General features: G+C 40.4%; 1 protein-coding gene across 1 annotated transcript in view; it reads right to left on the bottom strand.

Annotated features, from left to right (window-relative positions):
- Nucleotides 1-661: 661 nt before the first annotated feature.
- The window catches only part of FRAS1 (Fraser extracellular matrix complex subunit 1), a 467,548-nt gene continuing 443,879 nt past the window's right edge, over nucleotides 662-24,330 (bottom strand). Inside the window, exons 68-74 of the mRNA XM_021669641.2 lie at nucleotides 22,901-23,008; nucleotides 21,742-21,901; nucleotides 17,556-17,672; nucleotides 9,969-10,135; nucleotides 7,403-7,608; nucleotides 5,494-5,640; nucleotides 662-4,399 (exon numbers count right to left, since the gene is read on the bottom strand). Coding sequence (XP_021525316.2) covers nucleotides 3,806-4,399; nucleotides 5,494-5,640; nucleotides 7,403-7,608; nucleotides 9,969-10,135; nucleotides 17,556-17,672; nucleotides 21,742-21,901; nucleotides 22,901-23,008 — 1,499 coding nt within the window. The 3' untranslated portion in view covers nucleotides 662-3,805. The remainder of the gene's footprint in view (nucleotides 4,400-5,493; nucleotides 5,641-7,402; nucleotides 7,609-9,968; nucleotides 10,136-17,555; nucleotides 17,673-21,741; nucleotides 21,902-22,900; nucleotides 23,009-24,330) is intronic.

The following is a 24,330-nucleotide window of genomic DNA, read 5'->3' as shown; positions in this document are numbered from 1 at the left end:
GAAGTTTACATTAAGCTTCTGGCAGCATCTCAGCAACTTCCGGATTGGCTGTGGCATCTCTTCCCCAGATTTTCTATAAACATGCTTTCTCAAGTCTTGCTGAGTTTGCAAATGTGCCAACAGAGCCCTGCTGGTCACTGTTACTGGCAGTTTTTTGTTTAATCCAAAGGGAAAGGCACACAAATGCACAAGCTTGCAGAATGCAGAGACCAACTGGGTTCAGTTCCATTTTGACTCTGTGATTTTTCCCTTCAAGAGCAATAAACTCTTGTTTGGAGCTTTGAGTTTTTCCACGGTCAGTGATGGATGCTCAAATATTTGCATGTGCACAGAAGGACATAGCCAACCTCATACTGTATCACATCTCTTTAGAAGTTTTGATGATAATAAATACAAAAATAATCTTATTATATGGCACAGAGAGATTTTAATTATTCCTCTTGGTCTCAGAATTTCAACTGATTGCCAAAGAAGACCCATGATAATCTGGGAATATATAATTTATTCAGCATCTTACTCTTCACACAGTTTATGTGTGTCTCAGATTCACCCTTTTCTCCAAAAGACTGCCTCAAATTTTAGAATGAATGTTGCCATCTTAAAGGCAGTGTCTATATTAATAACAGACATAATCTAAAAAGAACACAGGAAAACAAACAAAAACAACCAGACTGTCATTTATTAATACAAATTTATATAGTGGCATATGCTATTGGAGAAATCAGAAATTCATAACACACAAATTCATATTGGAAATACAAAAATCATTTGAGAGTCAAGAAATCAGGTTGACAGCACCACAAATGTTTTACTCAGTCTGAGCAGGTGTGTAGTATCCAAGAACAACAAATATCTATAGGAGACTGAGACTGAATATCATAAGACTGTGCAAACACATTCCAACACTATATCCCCCCCAACAATAGAATCTGCAGGAGTCCTCTAGGAGGCCTGGGGTACAATAAAAGGGCAGCAAGGCAGAAAAAATGGTGCAGATCATTCTTTCTTTTAACCTTCACAACCAGCATATAATAGCAAGTAGCAACCACTGAGAGTTGTTTGTTCCTTCTCACTTGAAGGCAAGATATAAAAGGTTAGTAAAACACACACAAGCATTAGTGAGCAAATCAGAGACATTGAAAGCAGAGCTTCGACTGAAATATAATCCACATTAGTTATCAAATTATCTGATTCCTATAATGAAGTATGAAACAAACCAAGCGAATAATTCTACATCAAAGGGGTATATCTCATTTCCACATCTCTTAACACTATTTAACAAGTGTGCATCCACTAGAGAAGTACTGGCATTCAACAATGTACATGTAGTGGGGTAAGGGGCAGAAAGAAAGGGAGGCAGAAATACTGCAAGGGCCTTCCTTTCACACACGGTTTCCTATTTTACTCTTGCCCTTGTCGTTTCAGACCTTGTCCGTGGAGGTTGCTGGGAGCACTCTGGGGTTCAGTCTTTAGTCCTTCCTATTCTAGCTTCATTCTGCCACCTCTGCACCCTTCCCGTGCAATGTCCTATTCAGCAGTAATGGAAGGGGTGTGCAAGAAGAATATCTGGGCAAATGGAAAGGTGCTGCTTTAATGTGTAAGCATTCTGGCACTTGAAGCGATTACACAGTTACAAATAATGGGCCAAATGGAAATTTCTTCTACAAATTAGCATTCACTCTCTAGGTTGTTCTGGAGATTCTATGCCTGGCTGATCAGCTCTCCAGCCATGAGATACCAATTCTGGGTGTCCGTGAGGCTGAAACAGGAGTTCTTTCCTGAATTGCCTAAGCTGGTCTTAAGTAGCACCTGACCAGTCAGGAATTTCAGACTGGGCTCACCCCAATTTATTCTTTCCTGAAAACTTGACACTCATCTCAGAATGCTAAATCGGACTTTCCTCTAAATCTCCCATTCTGGATGCCAATTCATAGTCTTAGCTCCTGCTGACACATTATTATGAATGTTCCGTTCATGCTTCCTTAGGACCACCGCCAGAATCATGCCTTTGTAAAGTGGTGTTTCTTTGCTTCAAGTAAAAGACTATCTTATAATCCAATTAGAGAAGAAAATTGTTTTCCTCTCTCCTCCCTTGTGATATTGCCAACATACCCTCTCACTTTCCCTTCCTAAATTTATTTCCTATCACTCACCCATGACACCATTCATTCATTCAACAACATTTCTGGAGTGCTTGTTACATGCAAGGCACTGCTGAAGAATGAAAGGCGCGGCTCACAAAGGTCCTACTTTCAAGGAGCTTGGAGTCTCACAGAGCTGCCTAGAACCTTTCACAGTTCATTCTTTCTAGCTTTTAGTTCCAAAGTGTTACTAGTTTGAAATGTTCTCAAAGAGCTTGAGTTATTCTCATATAAATATTACACAATGTGAAGGGTCTGTTATTTGCTTGGTGAGTATGGTGCGCCATGCATCAGAAGAGGATATGTCTTTTACTCTTGAATAATGAAACTATGCCTCCAATTCAAAACAGCATGGCACACATGCTTATGTTTCTGCCAATAAATCAGAAACAAAGAAGAAACAAAAGCAAGTTGTGTGTACCCTACACAAAATAGTCAAGCTGATATTTGAACACTAAATTATTTTAGAGCCATGTGTTTATGGCCTTGTCACGTGCTGATATGGTAAAAATAATTGCCTGAGCTACCAGAAAAGAACCCCTCAAAGAGAAATCCCTGAAATACTCCACCAGGAACAGTGCCTCTGTCTGCTGTGTCACACACAGCAAGGAGAACCAGCCTGTACTTGTTAAGTCTGATTTCACCCCAACCTGGGCTTTCTCCTAATTTGCCATATTCAAATGTATCACTTACTTTCCCAAAGCATTAACAGAATATAAAATCCCACAGCTAGCAAAGCACACAGGATTGTCTATTCCTGGAGTAGCAGGAAAGTGTGGTGGGTTTTCTTTAAAGCATTTATGGCAATGCTGAATTAAAAGGTCATAGTGCATTGATCCTGTTTTGCAGCATCAATGTCCAGGGTAGGATGTCTCAGTGCCCAGTAAACCAGTCGGGAACAAAGACACCTCCCCGGGGTGAAGCGCATCACTAATTTGCTCCGATATGCCTGCCAGGCCCCTCCTTAACTGGGGTTTCATCTCCCAATTTGTAGGAGGGAGTTCTCTCTGCCAGAAGTCAGCCAGGGGAGACTCCCATGGTTTTCAGAGGATTCTATAGTAGTCTTAAGCACATTGAAATTCCCAGGTGAAAAGGGCTCTGGAAAAGCAAAGTACAATTAGAGGCCATGGAGCATAGGCTGTCAAGTGGAAACCATAAGCAAATATATGTGTTGTGTTGATTAGCAGAATTTTTAATGGAATCTGGGTGTCAGCAGTTCATACTCTGATGTCTGGGAGCTCAGGAAAAGCCCTGTGGGAGAAAGCTGGGGCTGGGAGAGGACACCAAAGGCCCTGTACCTCCTCCTCTCTGGGATCTGTCATGGTACGCTACCCAGTCCTCTCATCTCCATCTGCTAATCTAATTGTTCGACTCCTGTCCTGATACTAAAGTACTGTTTTCTAAGACCAGTGTTACAGAAGGAGCTTTGTACAGTTGCTGACACTATTAAAGGGATCTACAGAAATAACTCTGATACTCTGGGGGTCTCAGTGGTTCTTTGTTGAATGAGGTAGCTCAGTTGTGAGTTGATGCATGTGATGTGTGCCATCTGCCACTCAAAGCTATAATTTTCCCTTTTTTATCTGAGAGATTATAAAAATACCAGTATTTCCCCCCATTTTATAAAAATGATTTTAGAAAAAAATACACATAGGTCTCCTCCATTAAACTTCTGTTCCATCTTGTAAATTGTTGTGAACTCTGACTTCCAGATTCAGTCTTTTTACTTTAGCACCTTTGAACGTGTAAGCCGCCTCGGGCTCACTCAGAATGTTGACATTCCGCACAGTGCAGTACTGTCTATTCACATTCTTCTCTACCCGGTCCAGGTGCCTCTTGGGCACTTCTACCTTGGTATTCAGAGGATATTCCTCCAAAATGTCCTTTGTGGGCTTCTTCTTCCTCTGTTTCTGGCATTTTCTGTTGATGAAACAAGCCACCAAAAACACCAGAAGTAAAAGCATGATTGCAGCCAGGGCGCTGCCAATGGATGCCCCAGTCTGTGACAGAGATGCAGCTACCGCCGGCTCTTGCATCTCCAGATTCAGGGACTTCATATTGGTGCCATTTTTGACTTGGTCTCCTTCATTATCATAGATGAGGGAATCATCAAGGGTCAGCCGGCCACTGGGGTCCACCAGGTCCCTTCGATTGCGTCTGAGAGGAGCTGTGAGAGAGCGCTGCACACGGGGCCCTGAGAAGGTGTCAGGGCCAATGATGTAGATCACCTGGAGATACCACTGGTGTCCTGCCTCCACCTGCAGGGTGACAAAGCGAACACATTGTTGTTGCCCACAGACCACCTCTGAAGAAAGGAAATGGAGAGATAATGGCCACTATAGCCCTTGATAGAGAACTGATTTCCAGAAAAGCATTAACAATGGTTGATGTCTACTAATACATAGAGAATTGAACCAAATATAGGTTCTATTTTATTTCCAAATTAAGATGATCTTGAGTCAGCTATTCACATTCTTTATTTGTTTCCCTACGTGTACATGGGATAGCCTAAGAAATTACCTTTCATGGTCTCTTTAGCTAAGTGAATGCTTATGATTTGTCTGTCTTTATTGATAGCAGTGAAATAATACCATTAAAAACCACATTTATTTACAATGACCTTCAATTGTGTGTTATGTCAATTTACTATTTATTGGTGAACTTCAGCGAAAATGGAGTCATTCAACAAAATATTCACTAAACATATACTCTGTGCATAATACATAGATACCTGACAAACCTTTTCTAAACACTTTCTGGATCAGGCTATATCATCAAGTATTTTATCTCCCCCACATCTTCCTTCATTAAAATACTTCATGGTTTTGAAATAACCTCTAAAGCATGATAATAGTTCTGAAGGGTCATAGATTACTATTTGGAGATGGAAAATAAGTGAAATTTGATCTTGAAAGTTCATGTTCATTGCTGAAACTTAAGGTATTTTTGTTTACCAAATAGTAGTAATTCTTGCCCTTCTAAATTGCTGTAGTGTATTATGATTTTGTGAGATGTTTTCCATATGTCCATGAAAATCAGCTGGTCTAGCATTGAACCAAAAAGGGATGCAGCATAAAAGAACTTAGGAAAAACTGGAGTATCATAAGCAGCCATGATATGCACAGTGACAAATGACTATATGCAAATTAAAGAACTGTGTCATTGTTTTGGTCTACTGGGAATACATGTGAAAGTTTTGGGTGGATGATAAGCTTAACAACAATAAGAAAAGATCTGCCAGCCAGAATGGTGGAATGATGAAGAATCCAGAGATGTTGCAGTCCTTTTTTTTTTTTCCTCAAACTTTCAAGTAGACTTGGTCTTAAGCATCTGTTCTTCTCACCAAACTCACCTTATAGAGTGCATCTACTTTTAGAGTAAATCCATCCACACCTGGCATGCTACTGACCACATGGAAATCAGGTAACTCGGAGGCAAAGTGAGCCTCAAAAGGCACATCATGGAAGTACTTATCAGTTACCTCTGGCTGACTGCGGTCCTAGGATTTCAGAAAAAAGAAATGCGAGATTTAGAAATATGGTTCCTCTGTACTGGTAGGTGGCAGTGACTGCGAGGAGAAAAGTACTTATCACTCCTGGTGTTAGCTTGGGTTGGGAGAGCATGTGCTGCAAAGCCCTCTCCTTAAGTCAGTGGCTGCCTGATATGGCTTGGCTGTGTCCCCACCAAATGTCATCTTGAATTACAGTTCCCATAATTCCCATGTGTCATGAAAGGGACCCGGTGGGAAGTAACTGAATCATGGGGGTGGTTACCTCCAGTGGTTACCTCCATTCTGTTCTTGTGATAGGGAGTGAGTGCTCATGAAATCTCATGGTTTTTAAGAGGCTTTTCCCCCTTTGCTTGGCACTTCTCCTTGCCGCCGCCATGTGAAGGAGGACGTATTTGTTTACCCTTCTACTATGATTGTAAATTTCCTGAGCCCTCCCTAGCCATGCTGAACTGTGAGTCAATTAAACCTCTATTCTTTATAAATTACCCAGTTTCAGATATGTCTTTGTTAGCAGCATGAAAACAGACTAACACACTTCCTCTGGGAACCCACTGTCCTTTCCAAAAAGGACATGTGGTGACTTTTGTGATATCAAAATGCAAAAAGTAAGATATTCTAGCCCAATAATTCTCAAGCTATTTGGTCTCAGGACCCTTTACACACTTAAAAATCAAGGACTCCAGACATTCGCTGTGTTAAAAATTAAACCTGAAAAAATTCTAAGAGTGCTTACTTATTAATTCATTTTAAACTGACAATAAGAAACTCGTTACATGTTAACCTAAGTAAGATATTTTTTAGTGAAAATACCTAAATTCATCCATTCGTCCCAAAAAGAGAGCTGGCAGTGTTTTACGTTTTTACAATCTCTGGAAAAGAACTAGATTCTCATAACTGCTTCTGAATTCAATCAGTTGTGATATGTTGTTTTGGCTAAAGTGTCTGAAGAAAATCTGGCCTCATAAAGCTACGTAGTTAATACCTTTTTCAACTAATTACGCCTTTTTTTTGACACAGGGTCTCAGACTATCACCAGGCCTGGAGTAGAGTGGTGCAATCTTGACTCACTGCAGCCTTGACCTCCCAGGCTCAAGTGATTTTCTCACCTCAGCCTCCCAAGTAGCTGTGACTACAAGTGCATGCCACCAAGCCCAGCTAGTTACCAAATCTTTTTTTGTAGATATGGAGTCTCCCTATGTTTCTCAGGTTGGTCTCAAACTCCTAAGCTTAAATGATCCTCCCACCTCGGCCTCCCAAAATGTTGGGATTATAGGCATGAGCCATCATGCCCTGCCTCTTTTTTGATACTAAATCAAAATTTGGTGAGTGATTGTTTTTTAAATAGTTGTTACAACAATGTAAAATCTGAAATTTTATGGATAAACTTCTCATACTCAACTCATGAGGGAACAAGTATGAAAAAAAAGAGTTATCATCATATTATTATGAAAATAATTTTGACTCTGTAGACTCCCTGAAAGAGTATGGGGACACTCCAGGTCTCTGAGCCATACTTTGAGAAACACTGGCCTAGAGTTTCCTCTTCCTGGGACATCAATAGGAGCTAGTCTTGTTACCCACCATAACCACCATATATATGCTAGCATTTAGCTGATCTGAGAGAAACAACACAAACACAGAGAGGAAACCAACAAGAGTGGAGCTCTATCTACTTTAGGCAGAAGTCATAGCTGAGGAAATCTGCTCAAGTGTCTGTTCTTTAACACAACAGTGAGAAGACTCAGCATACCAACAGCAGGAATCTGTGTTTTAGGTGTTTGTTTGGCTGAATGCATCCATACTGTGGCCCTTCATTGTAGATTGTCCCTGTGGGATCAAAGAAAGGCACATAGCCATCCTTGCCCGTACAAAGATAGACTTTCTCCAGCTGGAGTTTGTAAGCAGAATTAAGGTTTTGTTCTGGATTCCAAAGTACTCGACCATAAAGGATTTGACCTAAAAAGATTGAAAGGCATTAATTAGGTCAGACTTTAAGATGAAAGAGAAACAAATGTCAAGGGTTGAAAGGGTTTAAACATGCTCCTTTAGAGTAAAAAGCAACTTTCTATGGAGAGCTCTATGGTTCCATGTGCCCCTAAAATACATATTCATTTATTGCTTCTTTTTTTCAATAAGCATTAATTAAGCATTTAAGGGAAGCAAAGTAATCTGTTATGCACAGGGGATACAAAGGTGTGTGAGATACAGTTGAAAGGATAGAAATAAATGTACAGTGATAGATTAAAATAGCTCACATTTATCAAACTCATACTATTTGCCAGGTACTGTACCAGTCCTTCTCATGTAATAACTCATGCAGTGCTCACAATTTTGCATTTGAGAAACTTGAGGTACTGAGTGGAGCTAAGTGATTTGCTGAAGGTCACAAAGCAAGCAAATGGTGAGGGTGGGATTTCAAGTCAAGGTACTATGCTGCTCTCAAACCAAACCACAGTACTCTATTAATCACCCAAATGCTATATTGTTACATACCACAATAGAGGAAAGTATGTCATGTTAAGAGAGCATGAAGCCAACTATAGAAATCTGACTGGGGAATGGTATGGAAGGATTTCAAGAGAGATGATATTTGAGGAGTATCCTGAAACACAAGTAGGCATTTGTCAGACAGTGCATTTGGGGTGGGAGTGAGAGGCAGAAGAGAACATTCTAGGCAAAAAAAAAAAAAAAAGTCCATGTTACAAAATACTGAACGGATCAAGGGTTTAAGTTCTGGTGTAGGCACTGTTTCCTATGTGTCTGCTATGACACCAAGTTCTTTACATGCAACTATCTTACTTAATCCTCCCAAGAGCCCAAAAGATAGCTTCAATTATTATTCCCACTTTAAGTAACTTATTCAAGCTTCCACAGCAATGATGTAGTGGGAGGAGGATTTTGGAATTAGTACAAATCCAGCTAATTCCAAATGCTCATCCCAAACATTTACTATGCGGTGCTAAGTAAGTCAGTGTGATGAGAGTGGAGGGTGTGTAGGGGCTCTGGCAGGAGAGGCTCCTGGGTAAATAAATAGTGCTGAGGAGGCTGGACTTGAATATATAAGTAATAAGAAACACTGGAGGGTTTTAACCAGAAAGGTAATAACACACTTGGGCCTTAGAAACATGGAGAATGGGTCACGGACAAAGAGACTTGAGTCACAGAGACCTGCTAGGGGATATTTTAATCCTTTAGTAAGGGATAGGCACCTAAAATATAGCTGTAAGGCAAGAGGATGAACTCAAGAAACGTCTAGGAATCAGATTCCATTCATCTTAACAATAGATGGGATGTAGGACATGATGGGGAAGTTGAAAATAACCCTGAGATTTTTGGTTAGGGCACATAGAGGATGGTGATGCAGTCAGTAGGGTAGCAGGCATGGAGAGAAGCATGCTTGGAAGGAGATAAGTCCAGTCCTAGGCATCTCTAGGTGTCTGAAAGTCATGCTTCTTGGGGAGCTTTGGTAGTTTCATATCTGCATGTGGAAACATAGAAATGAAGCTTGAAGAAATCTGAGATGATGTCAAATCCTATAGAATGGCCACAGAGCAGTAGGAGTATAAGAAGTTCAGAGTAAAGCGATGGCCCAAGTCACAGGGATGACCAGAGGCAGCATTCAGAGCCAGAATAGAATGAGCTAAGCATGGAACCTGGGGACACTAACACAGAAGGGGCAGAGGCTGGAGACCAGGGACAGGAGAGTAAGAAGGAGTCATCTGAGAGGCCAGATGGTATTGGGTGAGGCTGATTGAAAGAAAACCAAACAGGAAAACAGTGGCAGAATACACTGATTTGGTGTCACTGACAAGAGAAAGATAGGATAGAATCCAGCCTGCGGCAAACAGATGGAGAAGCGACCATGAAGTGAGCCATTTCCAGCAGAGAAAGCAGGATGGAGAACACACATGTTTGGCATCCCTTTGAGACTGGGAGGCAATGGGGTTGGAGAACTGAGAAAATAATTGACCCAGAGTTAGACAATGTGGTAAAATCTGGTCAGAAACAATTGACCCAGAGTTAGACAATGTGGTAAAATCTGGTCGGAAACTCCAGACCTCTTACTACTCAGACCAGTGCTTTTCCATGGCATCACACTGTCAATCATTATACTGCCAAGTGTGTGATTTGATTTTGAAACAGCATGAAATGGGCCTGTTCCTTGATTCAATCCTGGCTGTCCTGGAACCAACCCTGGGGGGTCTTTACTGGAAAACTGACTGAGAGCTTATGAGCAGAGATGTTAGTCCAGCAACTTACCAAAGCTTCTCATATCCAGGCAGAGCCTCCTTCTGCAGATGGAGGAAGCAACCTACCTTTTGAAAAGGCTCCTTTGTAATCCATTTCTGCCAATGACATATCAGATGTGTTGGGATCCATTAGGAACACCTTCTCGTTATTGCAGAGCTGAAATTCAGTGTTGAGTGAATACACGACTGGCACAGGGCGATTGGTCTGCTGGAATGCAATGGGTATCAGGAATCTAAACGCAAGGAGAAACAAGAGCTCTCTGAGAGCAGTGTCAGCTTTGCATACATCATTTGAGTTGCCCTCCCTTCCCTACCTTCCTCAGGATTGTACACAAAACTTTGTTGTGGGCACTATTATTTACTGAATAAAGGGATGTGTAAGGTAATAAAAGGACTTTATTTAGTTGTTATTGCTTTTGAACAGAAATAATAAATCAGTCTGAAAAATATAATTAATTAGTCTTTAGACTCTTTGGTATCCTTTGCTTTTTTTTTTTGCCCTTTCACTCTGGGGGGCTCCCAAAGTTGCTCTTTGATTTCTAAAGTGCTCCCTGCTTTGGAGCCCAGCTGTATTTCTTCCCAGAGCTGCATGCTCAGAGGCTTTGACTCTTCAACCTGATCAAAACTTTATTGCATGTCCCACTTTCAGGATGTTGCTAGGCAATACTCTCTTGCCTTGCTCTGTGTGCCTTCCTCCCAGTCTTCTTCGTGAGCCAAGGGCTCCCCAAGGCTCAGTTCTGGGACCCCCATTGTTCTCCCTTAATAATTTCACCTGAGATGATCTCAGCCTCGTCATTGAGTGCATTTGCCATCTCAAAGGTAGTATTGCCAAATTTAACTCTCTAATCCGATTTCTCCTCTAAGTTCCAGAAACACATATCTGGCTGCTGAATGGATCTCTACGTGGCTGTCAGATAACCCAATCTCAATATGCTCTTCCCTTGCAAACTTACTCTTCCCTCTAGTGTAAGTATGTCAGTGAAAGGCAACAAAAGAGGTGCCAGGCCCTTAACTGGTCTCCCTGGAGTCGCTATTATTTCCATCTAGGCTATTCTCCATGCTGCAGTGGATGAACCAGTGTCATTTCCAAAAACTCAAATTTGCTTAAGATCCTTCAGTGGTTTCCCAAATCCTTTGGAGGGAAGAGCAATATTTTTGCCATGACCTGTAAAGCTCTGGCCTTTGCCTATTTCTCCAGCCTCATCTCCTGCTTCTCTTTCTCTTCCCTCCCTTTCTGGGATCTAGCCAGACTGGCTTTCTTTCGGTCTCTTGACCAGTTCTCTACTCCATGATCTCTAGTGCCTCAGGACTCATTTATTCAGCAAATATTCACTGAGCATATATTAAACATTAGACATCGTTCTAGTAATAGGAATTAATCTGTGGACAAAACAGAAAAACATCATCTCGGGGAAATTACCCTCTAAGAGGAGATAGTAAGCAAAATAAATAAAAAATAATACAGTATGTTAAAAGGTAACAGGTGATAAGGAGGAAAATTAGGCAGAGAAAGGGTAATGCTAGAAGGAGGTTCAGCTGAAAATTCTAAATAATGTGGACATGGGTGTAAACTGGTGCAGCCACTATGGAAAACAGTATGGAGCATCCTCAAAAAATTAAAACTAGAGCTATTACATGACTCAGCAATCCCTATTCCTGGTATATACCCAAAGAAGGTGAAATGAGCATCTTGTAGAGATATCTGCATTCCTATGTTCATTGTAACATTATCCTCAATAGTTAAGATGTGGAAACAACCAGTGTCCATCAATGGATTAATCAACGAAGAAAATGTGATGAATATGCACACAATAAAATATTCAGTCTTAAAAAATAGAAGGATCCTGCCATTTGTGACCACATGGATGAACCCGGAGGACATTATACTGTATGAAATAAGCCAGACGCAGAAAAATACTGCACAATTTTACTTGTATATGGAATCAAAAAAAGTTGGATTCGGGAAGGGGCAAAAAAACCCTCCAAAAGCCAGATACATAGAAACAAAGAGAACAGTGGTTACCAGGGGTGAGGAGGAGAGGGATATGGGGAAATGTAAGCCAAAAGGTGCAAAGTTGCAATAATACTGTGTACTGAAAATTTCCTAAGAGAGTAGATTTCAGGTGCTCTTATCATACACACACATGCATGAAGGTAACTATGTGAGGAGATGGATATGTTAATTTGTTTGTCGGTAGTAATCATTTCACTGTGTATGAAATATAATGTTTTTCACCTTAAATATACACAATAAGGAGAGAGAAAGAAAGAAATTCAGTCATGGAAGGCCTCAGTGAGAGGAACACATTCATGCAAAGGCTTGAAGCAGGCATTGGAATAAGGCATGTGACTATTTGGAGAGGAAGTCCTCAGGAAGAGGAAATGGCAGGGCAAAAGTTTGGGGGTAAGAGTGTGTACAATATATTAGAGGAATGGCCAGTTGGCCAGGGTGGCTGGAGTACAATGAGAGAGACAAGATCAGAGAGGTAACTTGGGACCAGATCCTATTAAACTTTACCTGTACGGTCAGGACTTTGGGTTTTATTTAAACTGTGGAGTGTTTTGAGAAAGTGAGTGGGGTTTGCTGGGTTAAGAAGGGACTGCAGGGTGGCTGTAGGGGACTTTGTTAAGAGGCTATTTCAATAATTTAGATAAGTGATGATTATGGTTCTGACCAGGGCTACTGCCAGGAGGGCAGTTAAAATAATTGGATTTTTAATATATTTTAAAGGGGCAGCCTAAAAGCATTGCTGACAGTGCCAGAATAGAAGAAGTCTCAAGGATATAGTTAAGATTTGGATATAAGCACCTAGAACAGAGAGGATGACAATTTTTTTCTGTAAACAGCCAGATGGTAAATATTTTAGATTGTGTGGGCCACATGGGGTACATGCACAGATACATGCTGGTAGGTCTGATGCACAGATGTAGATATGATGATAGGAGCTTGTATGAGTTCTCTTCTGATTTCTTCTGCTTCCTCACTCCAACAGGACAAAAAGGTCACCAGTTGAAGGTGACAATAGGGGAGAAGCAGCAAGTTTGTAGGAAGGAATAAAATAGGTGAGAGAAAGAAAAGGCTTTAGATAAAATTAACACCTCTTCATGCTAAAAACTCTCAGTAAACTAGGTATTGATGGAATGTATCTCAAAATACTAAGAGCTATTTGTGCCAAACCCACAGCCAATATCATAATGAATAGGGAAAACTGAAAGCATTCCATTTGAAAACTGGCACAAGACAAGGATGCCCTCTTTCAGCACTCCTGTTCAATACAGTATTGGAAGTTCTGGCCAGAGCAATCAGGCAAGAGAAAGAAATAAAGTCCATTCAAATAGAAAGAGAGGAAGTCAAATTGTCTCTGTTTGCAGATGACATGATTATATATTTAGAAAACCCCATCATCTCAGCCCAAAATCTCCTTGAGCTGATAAGCAACTTCAGCAAAGTCTCAGGATACAAAATCAATGTGCAAAAGTCACAAGCATTCCTATACACCAATAATAGACAAACAGAGCCAAATCATGAGTAAACGCCCATTCACAATTGCTACAAAGAGAATAAAATACCTAGGAATACAACTTACAAGGGATGTGAAGGACCTCTTCAAAAAGAACTAAAAACCACTGCTCAAGGAAACAAGAGAGGACACAAACAAATGGAAAAACATTCCATGCTCATGGATAGGAAGAATCAATATCATGAAGATGGCCATACTGCCCAAAGTAATTTATAGATTCAATGCTATCTCCACCAAGCTACCATTGACTTTCTCCACAGAATTTCATCTGGAAACAAAAAAGAGCCTGTATAGCCAAGACAATCCTAACCAAAAAGAACAAAGCTAGAGGCATCACACTACCCGACTTCAAATTATACTACAAGGCTACAGAAACAAAAACAGCATGGTACTGGTATCAAAACAGATATATCGACCAATGGAATGGAACAGAGGCCTCAGAAATAATGCCACACATCTACAACCATTTGATCTTTGACAAACCTGACAAAAACAAACAATGGGGAAAGGAGTCCCTGTTTAATCAACGGTGTTGGGAAAACTGGCTAGCCATATGCAGAAAACTGAAACTGGACCCCTTCCTTATACCTTAAACAAAAATTAACTCAAGATGGATTAAAGACTTAAATGTAAGACCTAAACCCATAAAAACCCTAGAAGAAAACCTAGGCAATACCATTCAGGACATAGGCATGGGCAAAGACGTCATGACTAACACACCAAAAGCAGTGGCAACAAAGGCCAAAATTGATAAATGGGATCTAATTAAACTTAACAGCTTCTGCACAACAAAAGAAACTATCATCAGAGTAAACAGGCAATCTATAGAAAGGAAGAACATTTTTGCAATCTATCCATCTGACAAATGGCTAATATCCAAAATCTACAAGGAACTTAAACAAATTTACAAGAAAAAAAAAAAACCTCATCAAAAAGTGGGCAAAGGATATAAACTTCTCAAAAGAAGGCATTTATGTGGCCAAGAAACATATGAAAAAAAGCTCATCATCACTAGTCATTAGAAAAGTGCAAATCAAAACCAAAATGAGATACCATCTCATTTCAGTTAGAATAGCAATCATTAAAAAGTCAGGAAACAACAGATGCTGGAGAGGATGTGGAGAAATAGGAACACTTTTACACTGTTGGTGGGAGTGTAAATTAGTTCAACCATTGTGGAAGACAGTGTGGTGATTCCTCAAGGATCTAGAACCAGAAATACCATTTGGCCCAGCAATCCCATTACTGGGTATATACCTAAAGGATTATAAATCATTCCACTATAAAGACACATGTACATGTATGTTTATTGGAGTACTATTCACAACAGCAAAGACTTGGAACCAACCCAAATGCCCATCAATGACAGACTGGATAAAGGAAATGTGGCACATATACACCATGGAATACTATGCAGCCATAAAAACAGGGACATGGATGAAGCTGGAAACATCATTCTCAGCAAACTAACACAGGAACAGAAAACCAAACACCGCATGTTCTCATTCATAAGTGGGAGTTGAACAATGAGAACACATGGACACAGAGAGGGGAACATCACACACTGGATCCTGTTGGTGAGTAGATGGCTAGGGGAGGGATAGCATTAGGAGAAATACCTAATATAGATGATGGGTCAATGGGCACAGCAAACCACTATGGCACGTGTATACCTATGTAACAAACCTGCATGTTCTGCACATGTATCCCAGCACTTAAAGCATAATAACGTTTTTGTTTGTTTGTTTTTGTTTTTAAAGCATAAAAATATAGGTGAGAGGAATGAGAATAGATGAGGGAACCATTGCATTATACTTTGCTTGGAAGCCCTAAGGACCAATTTGAGATGAGTGATAATGAATTCTATAGCTTTCTGGCCTTGGCATTCCTGCATATTCTGCCAGAACACCGTCTCCTTTTTTTTCTCTCCTCCTTTGCCTAGTTAATGCTTACTTATCTCTTAGGTTTCGGCTAAATCACCACTTTCTCTAGAAAACGTTCCCTCTTTCTCTTACCTCCTAGGACAGTTAGGTCCCGTATCATCTCTTCGTATTACACTTTGTGCTTTTCTCTCACAGTGCTTATCATGGTCTGAAATTTTCTTTAAATGTATGACTGACTGATTGAAGGCTGCTTTACCCACTACAGGTTCTATAGTCCATCTCACCATTGTGTACTCAGTGCTAGCTAAGTTCCTGACACATATATATGTCAAAGAATAGTGAATGAATGACCTTTCAATTTTTTACCTTTCCAGCAGAGTCCATCTGCCCATTCCCTGCTTTCTGTTGAAGGTACCCCAGTGGTAGATTTGAGAGGGTTGGACTGATAGGAAGAACTTGGAGCCCTCACAGCCCTGCTTCAACGGCTTTGAGATAACCACTAGCTGCATCACATGCTCATTTACCTGACTCAGGGAAACAGATTTTTCTCGTTGATACTGATATTACTAGAATTCACCATAGTTCCAGGCACATGAGAAAATATTTAGTATCAGTTAAAGAAATAAATAATGAATCTGAGATTATTTTTTATAAGGTTAAAATATATGACAGACCTCCCCAAGATAGTTACAATATGAGACACAATTCTTTTATATTAAGTCCAAATTCCCTGTGTCAGTCTTGATTTTGTGTGTGTGTTGTAGTTCTATTGGATCCATATGGAACCATACACAGGATCTAATGCAAGGTTAGGCCCAGGGAGAAAGTCACCCTGGGAATAATGGGGCACCTGCAAGTAATAATCTCCTTGATGTAAGGCAAGGACCCCCACCTCTGAAGCCTCAGTATCCTCAGCAACGTTCTTCCTCTGCCACCTCCCACATTTATGCCACACAAGGCCTGAGGACAGTGTCGGTGTCTTCCTTAATCCTTTTTGCCAGTTTCAAACCATCGATTATCTCTCCCCTTTAAAAATCCAGAACTGGTTGGGCACGGTGGTTCACACCTGTAATCCCAGCACTTTGGGAGACCAAAGTGGGCAGATCACCTGAGGTCAGGAGTTTGAGACCAGCCTGACCAACATTTTTGTACCAAAAATACAAAAATGAGCTGGAAATGGTGGAATATGCCTGTAATCCCAGCTACTTGGGAGACTGAGGCAGGAGAATCGCTTGAACCCAGGAGGTAGAAGTTGTGGGTGAGCTGAGATCACACCATTGCATTCCGGCCTGGGCTACAAGAGCAAAACTCTGTCTCTCTCTCTCTCTCTCTCTCTCTCTCACACACACACACACACACACACACACACACACACACACACAAATACAGAACCTACCCTGGAGAAACTCTTCTTACATATGTGTACTAAGAGATATATAAATAAGAATTTTCTTTGTAACAGAGAGAATCTGAAATTAATAAGCCAAAGGGAGTCATCAAATACATTGTGGAATTTTCCTACAATGAATACCTTAATGCAGTAAGCAACAAACTACAACTAGATGAATCAACACAAATAAATCAACAAATGATTCACTGAGTTGAAAATAAAAGTAGCAGAGAAAATTCATGTTGTATGAAACTTATATACAGTAGTTCCCCCCTCATCCATGGGTTTGCTTTCCTCAGATTCAGTTACCCGAGGTCTACCATGGTCCATAAATATTAAACAAAAAAATTCTGGAAATAAACAATTCGTAAGTTTTAAATCATGCACCATTTTGACTAGCATGATGAAATCTTGTGCCTTTCTTCTCCATCCTGCCTAGAACACAAATCATCCCTTTGTCCAGTATCTCCACATTGTATATGCTACCCACCTGTTAGTCATTTAGTAGCTGTCTCACTCAGATGAACTATCGACTACCCCAGACTCCCAGATCCTTGACTTCCTCACCTCCAAACAGCTTGTTCACCACTCTGCTACAGCTACCTACTCTTCATAGTTCCATTAGGCACCATCGCCAAAAATCTCATTTCCAACACCTTGTTCTCTACCACTTTATATGCCTTTCCAGCTGGGGATGCGTGTGTAAGTGACTCAGATGTTTTGCCACTCTGCAGTGCATGTCAGTGAATGACTGAAAGCATAAACCAATGATTTGGGGGTTAAAAATAAACTTTAGTGAGTAGGAGAATTCACAAATAAGGAATTCAGCAAATAATGAGGATTGACTGTATTTTCCTACCTTTCTGGAGCATGTGCAGTGCAGGCCAAAGGTTTTTCTCCTGGGTCAACCCATGGCTGAGTAGGCTGCACCGTGCAAGGGATCAGGTAGATGGTGTACTCTCCCGAGTAGTCCTTCCTGGAAACATTCAGAGCAGACTGTGATCATAGGGAACAACTGATAGGTTGCTGGCTTACCCAGAAAGACACGGATTTCACTAAACAATTTTCAGGTGGTATTTGTATCCAGCATCTAGGAACTTTACAAGTCTGCAAACACCATTTTGGGAACTCATCTCCAATTATCCTAACCTTCAGAATATTATCCAGAGGTGTTAAATAGAGCTACTTTCATGTATTCAGGTCCTTCTCATGAGGAAAGCTGGGAAAGGCACACTACATAGGAAAATCTAGAAGGCTCAGGTGATGACAGAACAGAATCGGCCATTTCCTTTGGATCTCTTGAGACTTCTTTGCAATTTCTGTTTAGTGTTTCTTGTTGACTAATATCCTAATCAATGCATTCCCAAATGGAAAAAAAGCTTTCATTTCTGAAGATGTGACAGTATCAGGTGCTGCTCCTGCAGAGAAGGTAGCAAATGCCTCAGGATTCCAGGACGCCATTCCAGAGCGTATGGAAGCACCACCCTGCAGGATGCCCCTGCACCCAATTTCACTCACACTCAATTTTGAGGTTCCCCTTTCAAACTCTGTAGCCTCATTCCTTTAAGAAGTAGAAGAACAAGGTCACTTCTCATTAGAAACCACTCATGGGGATTTGGGAACTTCCCTGTTTATGAGGGGCCCAGGATTCTCCAGGTCATGGTTCTATGAGCAGGAAGCTTTTGGACCTCTCTCCTACTTCATCTCCCACACTTCTCACTGGGTAGCAGCTCCAAACCTGTCAGATGGCCTGGAAGGCAGCCAAGCATTCAGAAGCTTCAGGAACCTTCTCCAAGGGGCTTTGGAGTCTGTCATGCATTGAATGGAGAGAGCAGGGCTATGAATCTTCATTATAACTGTTTGTGAGGGATCTGTGAACAGTTCTCATAAATGCTGTGCTTGTTTTGACCATTTTGGGGTATGAATCTATTTATTAGTAAAGTGACAGCAAAGATTTGATTAAAAACAATAATAAAAGTTTTATGTCATATCCAAAACTTTTATGTCATATCCTGGGGTCAGTGTAGTGGACTGGCACAGGCTGGAAACTGGGAACTGTGGAACCCCAGCTTGGCTTTGCCTCAGCCACGGCTGTATGATTTTAACAAACCACGCAGACTTTCAGGGCTGTTATTTCGAAGCTCCTTCCTACTCTAAAAGTCTGTACGTCTGCAGTTTTCCTCCAAAGCTTGGATCAGCAGGAAATGAGACTTTGTATAACATACTTAAATTACATGGAAACTGACGCCTATAATGTGAATAGTAACCCTACATTAATAGAAATATTCAAATAGGCAGAACAATCCATGCCTGGCCAGATCATGTCTAGCTCTACTCAAACCCTGTAGGGGTTCTCCTTGCACTAGAGAGTAAAAGCCAGAGGCCATGTACTGGTTGACAGGGCCCCACTCTGTGGCCCTACCCCCACTCCTCACTTCTTCAGCATTATTGTCTATTACCCTCTTCCTTGCTCATTCCATGCCAGCCATATGGGCCTCTTTGTTGTTCTCTAAACATGCCCAAATGCTACCATCTCAGGAACTTTACCAGGAACCCTGTTCCCCATGTTTCTGCATAGCCAACTGCTTCACCTCCTTCAAGTCTTTGCTCAAATAAGGTCTACTGGGAGCATTCTTATTATAAATTATAATGTTTCCCCATTCCTGCTTCCCCTTACCCTGCTCCATACCTTTTGCTTTCGCATAGCACATATCACCTGCTGGCATAGGTTATACTTTGCTTATATGTCTACTGTTTTGTGTCTCCTTACTTAAAGTCCTATACGTAGGGATCTTTATTTTGTTTACTGATGTATTCAGGGTGCCCAGAACCTCCTCTGACACACAGTAAACATTCCATAAATACTTGTTAAAGAAATGAATGCAAGACAAATAGCATAGCCTCCCACGCCTTGAGTCCTGCTTTTTTCCCCATTCCTAAATACTACTTAGGTCAATTTCCTCACTACCCCTTCAAACATGCCAAGCACAGTTTTAGGTACATGTCTTTAATCCTGCAGTTCTTTTCACCTCCTTTCTAACACTAAGCATTTCCCATATCACAATATGGACCATAAGTGGTCTCAGCTCTTTCAGGAATCCTTACATAACTCCCCAGCCTCTGGCTCTCACTTCCTTGAACAACTATGGTCTTGATATTATTCTGTATTTCTCACAGTGTGCTTAGCAGGGAGTGCTTGGTGGGGGTTCTTCATTTTGTCACTTATCTATGTATTTTATCTCCTCACCTCAGAGATAAGCTCCTAAAAGATGCTTTCTCAGAACCTACCACATGCTAAAACCTGTGGTTCTGGGGATTTAAGATGAATCAGATGTGCCATCTACTCTGGAGAAGCTCATGGTCTACTGAAAACTTGGGACAGCAGATAGACTATCACAAGATAATGAGCTGTGTTACAGCAGAGAAGCTGGAACAGAGTGGGAACCAGGAGGAGGGAGCTGATAGCACCGTATGGGACATCAGGGAAGCTGTCACAAAGGGGTTAGTATTTGAGCTGGGCTGGGTCTCAGAGGAGTTAGTTTTGCAGGAGGAAAAGGAAAAGAGCAGGAAGGGCTGACGGAATTGCAAAAGCATGGAGGTATGGATGGGCTGATGGGTTCAGGGATTGATAAGATATTTAATGTGGATAGAAGGCTAGAGCTGAGATAAAACCTTAGGGGAAACTGGGCCTTGTATGCTACAGAAGGAGGGTAGGCTTCATCCAAATGGCAGTGAAGATGTCAGCAGACCACTTAAAGAAGGGCAGTTTCCCTGCCTGTAAACTGGAACAAAGTACATGAAAGCACAGTCCTTGAAGGTTACTATATATCAATTTCTTTTTTTTTTTTTTTTTGAGATGGAGTTTTGCTCTCGGTGCCCAGGCTGGAGTGCAGTGGCACGATCTTGGCTCACTACAGCCTCCACCTCCCAGGTTCAAGCGATTCTCCTGCCTCAGTCTCCCGAGTAGCTGGGATTACAGGCATGCACCACCATGCCTGGCTAATTTTGTATTTTTAGTAAAGACGGGGTTTCGCCATGTTGGACAGGCTGGTTTTGAACTCCTGACCTCAAGTGATCCACCCACCTCAGCCTCCCAAAGTGCTGATATTACAGGCATGAGCCACCACGCCCAGCCTATATATCAGTTTCAAAGGAATAACTATACAATAAAAATGTCTGATATAAGATCAAAAACTTTAAGAAAAATTTTTTTGAAAATGATTCTCAAGACAATCTGAAATAAGATTTTAATGCTAAATAATGAGCTTTTAATCTCATTTTCTATAAAATGGGGATAATATATTTATGACAGATTCCTGGTTGCCCACTTATCATTTTCATAGTGGTTTTAATTTTGTTTTTTCCATTCTTCCTTTTTACAGATGGGGGATATTTTACTGTATTTGTTAAATTCCTATTCCATCTCTATACTCAGTATGGGAGAAGAACAAATCTTGTAAACGACACATGAACTTAACCAGAGATACTATATTTGCACTGGTTGTTGTAATTGAAATGAATTTCTTTGATAAAGGTTTTAGTCAGACACATTTCCTTGCTTCCCTTGCAGGCAGGTGTGCCATGTGACTAAGTTCCCCATCACAGGATGTGGGTGGAAGTGATGCGTGCCCCTTCTGGTCTCACTCTTGGAATAAGTGTGAACACTTCCTATTTATATATCAGAAGTTGATCTATTTGCTAGAGTGTCATTTCTTTTAATTAAAAAACAAACAAATAATAAAAACCCAAAGATCTTTTTTTTTTTTTAAGAGACAGGATCTCTTTCTGTTGCCCAGGCTGGGGTGCACTGGCTATTCACACGTACAATCATGGCTCACTGCAGCCTCACACTCCAGAGCTCAAGTGATCCTCCTGAGTAGCTGGGCTACCAGCTAGCACCACCACTCCCAGCTAAGGGTTATTCTATCAATTCCCCTTTTAAAATAATAGTCTCACCTTCAGAGAAAAGTGCTATTTCTCAAGCTCTTGAAAGAAATGGAAAACCATTCAGCTTTACCCATGAAAGCCTCCATCACTGTATTTACCTGTTATAAGAGCTTGTGGCTCTCCAGAGTTGATGTGGAGAATCAAAAGTCTGAGCACTCCATAATAGCTGCAAGTCAAATTCAATTCCTCCTAGGTGGTCTGGAGTCAATATGAAAGATTTCACATCTGGGAGAGTGTGGTGCCCCATCACAAACTGTCCTATTTGAAGGGGAAACACATGCACTTATTTGTGAGTTTTATTGTACTTGCGGTGGAGCCCCACAAAAGCCTGAGAAGTGAATTAATATTCTTCTATCAAACAACTAAGGTTAGTCCATTTTGCCCCTTAGAATATATTCCACACTGGTGGGGATAGCATGGCATCTCACCCCAGCCCATTGTCCTGCTTGTGATGGTCATCATAGTCATATGTATTTATTTATAAACAATAGGAATATTCCTTGTGGAAATAGTGCTAATGAGTATATTCACAATAATAGGGGGTCTTTATGTGACAATGAACACTGAATATACTAGCTTTAAATTCTAACTAACATGTTTCTTGGAGGTAGAAAGGTCTCAGTAGTTTATAAATAGAAATATCCGTGTCAGATAAAAGTCACATTTAGGGCCATCCAAGTCCTTGGTAGAAGGGGATAATCATAAACATCATTAAAAGGGTAAATGTTATCAGCAAGATATCTCCACTCTAAAACTGCACTGAAATAGTGTCATGATAAATAAAAGTAGGGAGAATATTTTAGATTAAAAGAAACTAAAGAGCAATCACAATCAAAATGTAACGTGAATCATAATTGGAACGTCTTTCTTTTTATGTAAGCAGTTATAAAATAAATATAAAAATAAGTGGAAAAGACGTTTGTGGAACAATAAAGGAAATATGAATAGAGACTGAATATTATTGACTCGATGCTAAATATCTTAGAAGTAACAATGATGCTGGGATTGTGTAAGACAGTGTCCTTGTTCTTAGGAGATATCAACTGAAGTATTTTGGGTAACTTGATATGAAGTCTGAAACTTGTTTCCAAATGGCGTGAACAAAAAAATGTATGTATGCGTGTATGTGCACATGCATGTATAGCAAAATGTTAATCACTGTTGACTGTTTTTTACTGTTCTGTTCTTTCAACTTTCTGTATGTGTGAAATGTTTCTTAATAAAAAGTTGGAGACAAAAAATCGGCATTGATATTACCTCTAAATTTGGCATGGGTCTTGAATTCAATGACAAGACGGCCATCCTCTCGAATGTATATTCTTACTATCTGAAGCCTTGCAGAGAGCACACTGTCTGTCTGGATTCCTAGGCAGGAAACCAGCAAGAAAACATTAGGGCATGGAAAATACTTCCCTGACAGCAACCACATATAAGTTATCTCAAGGACACCTTTAAGTAGAGCTGCACATTTATTTGAATGTAACAAGATAATATTTATATGCCTATAAAAACATATGCCAATTAAAATTATATGACAGCTAATTTCACTTGAGTTTTTTTTTATTGTTGTTGTTGTTGTTTTTTTGTAACAGTTCCACTGTTCTTGACGAAGACTCTTCAAACCTAAGTTCCACTTAGCCCAGATGCAGGGTTCAGCAAAAAAAATGAATCTTAAAACTTCTTACGGTCAAACTTTATACCAGGGTATGGTTACAGCACATCTGTTTCATACTATATTTTCTTTTCCTTGCCAAGATACCTTTCCAGACTTAATAGAACTATAAACAAAGTCCTGGTGGCTATATTTAGTACTCAAACCAATAGAGAGTTAAAGGGAAGCTTGTAGAAGGCCAGCATGACACAAGAAAGCTGTGGCTTTAATATGGGAAATTGCAGTCATAGTCCCCAGTGAGTTCAGAATGACTAAAAACAAAGGGTAACCTAAGGAAGAGAAACATAAAGTTGAACAAAACAAAACAAAAACAAGAGCTCAAGGAATTATCTGACCCAGAGTGGGAAAGCTGCCTGAAGTTATTTTCCCATGAGAAATATAAAGCAAATAAATGATTTGAACTTAAGCCATTTCACAGAAGAAAGGACTACACCATCAGTCCTTTGTATCTGTGGGTTCTGCATCACGGATTCTGCATCTGTGGATTCACCCAACCTCGAATAAAAATACTGGGAAAAAATGCATCTGAGCTAAACATATACAGATTTGCTTTCCTTGTCATTATTTTCTAAACAATATGCTGTAACTATTTATATAGCATATGTGTTGTATTAGGTATTATAAGCAATCCAGAGATGATTTAAAGCATATGGGAGTATACATATAGGTTATATGTAAATACTACACCATTTTATATGAGGGACTTGAGCATCCTTGGATCTTGGTGTCTGTGGGAGGTCCTGGAACGATACCCTAATAAATATGATGGATGAATATACTTCCAATTAGTAGAGATGAAGCTTTCTCGAAAGAAAACTCTTGTATTTTTTTTAGTATGTTTGACCCAGATAAAGCACAGCAGCCCTAAAGAGGAAAAGAGGGAGGATGGGAGCAGTAGAATTTAGGGGAAATGGGTTTGGGGAAATAGGTTTGGTGTAGTGTGTGAAGTATAGGACACTAAAAATGAGAAAACAAACCAAAAAAAAATATAATAAAAAACAAGAAAACAAAAATA

Source organism: Aotus nancymaae, unplaced genomic scaffold (genome assembly GCF_030222135.1).
Source record: "Aotus nancymaae isolate 86718 unplaced genomic scaffold, 86718_ANA_hifiasm-v0.15.2.pri h1tg000006l, whole genome shotgun sequence".
Classification (NCBI taxonomy): Eukaryota; Metazoa; Chordata; class Mammalia; order Primates; family Aotidae; genus Aotus; species Aotus nancymaae.
Note: the sequence above shows the minus strand (reverse complement) of the source record. Positions and strands in the feature narration are given on the sequence as shown.